At 52.3% G+C, this 2,326-nt stretch overlaps 1 protein-coding gene across 4 annotated transcripts in view; it reads left to right on the forward strand.

Annotated features, from left to right (window-relative positions):
* The first annotated feature begins 6 nt into the window (after positions 1-6).
* The window catches only part of LOC109303050 (chitin-binding lectin 1-like), a 5,485-nt gene continuing 3,165 nt past the window's right edge, over positions 7-2,326 (forward strand). The window contains exons 1-2 of one of the 4 annotated variants that reach the window (XR_002098995.1): positions 7-743; positions 1,360-1,402. Coding sequence is in view for 1 of the 4 variants with exons in the window: in XM_019525093.1 (XP_019380638.1) it covers positions 256-537; positions 1,360-1,392 (315 nt within the window). In the remaining 3 variants the exon portion in view is untranslated. Of the gene's footprint in view, positions 744-1,359; positions 2,138-2,326 lie in introns of those variants that run through there. The other 3 variants (XR_002098997.1, XM_019525093.1, XR_002098996.1) reach the window with 3 other exon arrangements.

The following is a 2,326-nucleotide window of genomic DNA, read 5'->3' on the forward strand; positions in this document are numbered from 1 at the left end:
GCGGGCGCCACGGCCACGGCGAGCCCCTACGTGGGGCTGCGGCGGCCCCTGGGCCACCAGCTGGGCCCCGCCACCAAGGAGCGCATCTGGCGGGGGGAGTTCATCGACCTGTTCTCGCTGCTGCACACCGAGCTGGCCCCCGATCGGGGCCGGGGCCAGGGCCAGGGGCGGGGGGACACGCTGGACCAGTGGGTGTCTGCTTTCCTGGTGTACGCCAGCGTGCTGTGCGAGCGCCACCCCCACAAGTGCGGGGCCATGTTCAAGTACCTGGACATGATCCGCAAGTTCCACGCCACGTATGGCGGTACCTCCTGGTTGCGCTACGATGAGGACTTCCGGCGCCGGGCCGCCCAGGACCCTGGTCTGGCCTGGGGCGACGTAGACCTGCAGCTCTGGATGAAGTGGATGTCCCCGCTGAAGCCGCCCAGAAGTCGGCAGCCACCCGCTGAAGCCGACGAGCAGGTGCCGCCCCCATCACCGCCACTGCCACCACCACCGCTGCCGTTGCTGCCCCCCAGGCCAGATGAGAAGAGTCAGGTGTGCGGCGGGGCTTTGACCGGGGGCACGGGCTCCCGTGCCGCCTGCGGCTCCGAGCAGGAGGGCACCAAGTGCCAGGGGTGTCCCAGCGCGCTCGGAGAGGACAGGGAAGGGCTCGGCGACAGGACACGGGAAGGAGGCGAGCAGCGGGGCTCGGAGAGCCACTCGAGTTGAGACAGGGCCTCACTTAGAGTAGAGGCGTGGAGGTAGGCGCAGAGTGTCTGGCTCCGGGGGTTGAAACGTGCGAGGCGGTATCTGTCGGCCAGGCCCTGTTGCCCGGCTGTCGCCACGTGAGCTGGCAACAGGCGACCTCTGGTGGCTGCACCATGGTGTGGGAGGAGACCGCGCGTTCAGGGTGGTAGAATAGAGTGTTATTGCAGAATTGGTTGCCTTACCCGTCTTATTTCACCAATATGTAACTGCTCCTAGAAATGGGTTATCAATACTGCAGTCGTGTTAAAGGCCCAAGGAGCTCTGTGTTTCGAAAGAACTGGTTGCTGCCCGAAGGTTTGGGAATGGGAGGGAAGGATTTTGGGGGGGGCAGGGGGCAAGAAGGCCTGCAGAGAAATCTCGTTTCCTTGTTGGGTTAAAGGAAGGAAAATCTTCCCAACTATAGAGCTGCCTATGTGCAAAACCAACCGGTGGAGATTCCTGTGGTTTTTGCAAGAGTATATGGCAGTGTGGGGGAAAAGGAAGATGAGAGGCAAAGACTTAACATTTCTAGGCCCACTGGGGAGGAACTTCAGGTTCTAGTTCAACTCAGGAAGTGACGTCCATATGACAAAAGAACGTGTTTTCATGGAGGATTTGCCTTTCTTACAGCCATCACCAATAGCTGAACTGGTGCAACCGTGAACACGCACAGGTATAGTGACTCACTCCGTTGGTGGGGCTTACCCTATTGCAAACAGCAGTGAGCTCCACCGTGCAACAGCTGACTTTCCTGTATATGGCTGGGGATGCGCCAGTCCAGTTACGCAGATAGCAGTGATGGGGCATATCCCCAGTGCAGACAAGGCCGAAAGCTGAATGGCTTATTTTTCTTGTCAGATGTATGATGCTGGGAAAATTTTTATTACTGTGCTGAATATATCTTTTTTTTTTGTTTGTTTGTTTCGTTTTAATTACTTTTGAACCCAAAGGGAGGTATCTTTGATGCATCCTTCTTCAATTTGTTTATTTTGGTGGGGGTTTTTTTGCTTTTCTGTTCCTGTATGTATTGTATTTCATAGTGACTGTTGGTCCAAAAGTGTGGTAAATATGTTGGATGGTACTAGCCTAATCTGGAAGCAGATAACTTTTCAAGGGGATTTGCAAACATGTAATTAGTCACACTTAGTCTCAAATTTTGCCTCGTATCAAAACTGGCTTGTCTTAGCCAACTTCCAAAACAGTGGAAATGCCACCATAAAATAATACTGTAATAGCTCCCACTACAGCTATTGTGGCATTAGTACACTCTAATATGGTATCCTGTTCTTATGAAATTTGTTCTGACAGCTCTGTTTAGACTTCTCCATTTTGAACTGCAGCAGATCAGTTTTTACTTCATTGGAGGTCTTACCACGTGAGCGCTCTAAGTATAATATGTCAGATACATGTATATATTTTTTAATTTATCAGAGGTTTGAATTCCAGCTTGTATCCGAATCAAGAGTCTGGTTACAGTTACAAGTTATTCTATCTGTTAGTACTTTATGCTGGACAGATTTCCTATTAAGAATTTTGTTTCTGTTGACATTGGTGGTAAAAATTCCTGTTGTGGTTTTTTTGGGGGGGGAATGTCCCG

The sequence above is a fragment of the Gavialis gangeticus genome, unplaced genomic scaffold (genome assembly GCF_001723915.1).
Source record: "Gavialis gangeticus isolate Ggan-Ray unplaced genomic scaffold, GavGan_comp1, whole genome shotgun sequence".
Lineage (NCBI taxonomy): Eukaryota > Metazoa > Chordata > Crocodylia > Gavialidae > Gavialis > Gavialis gangeticus.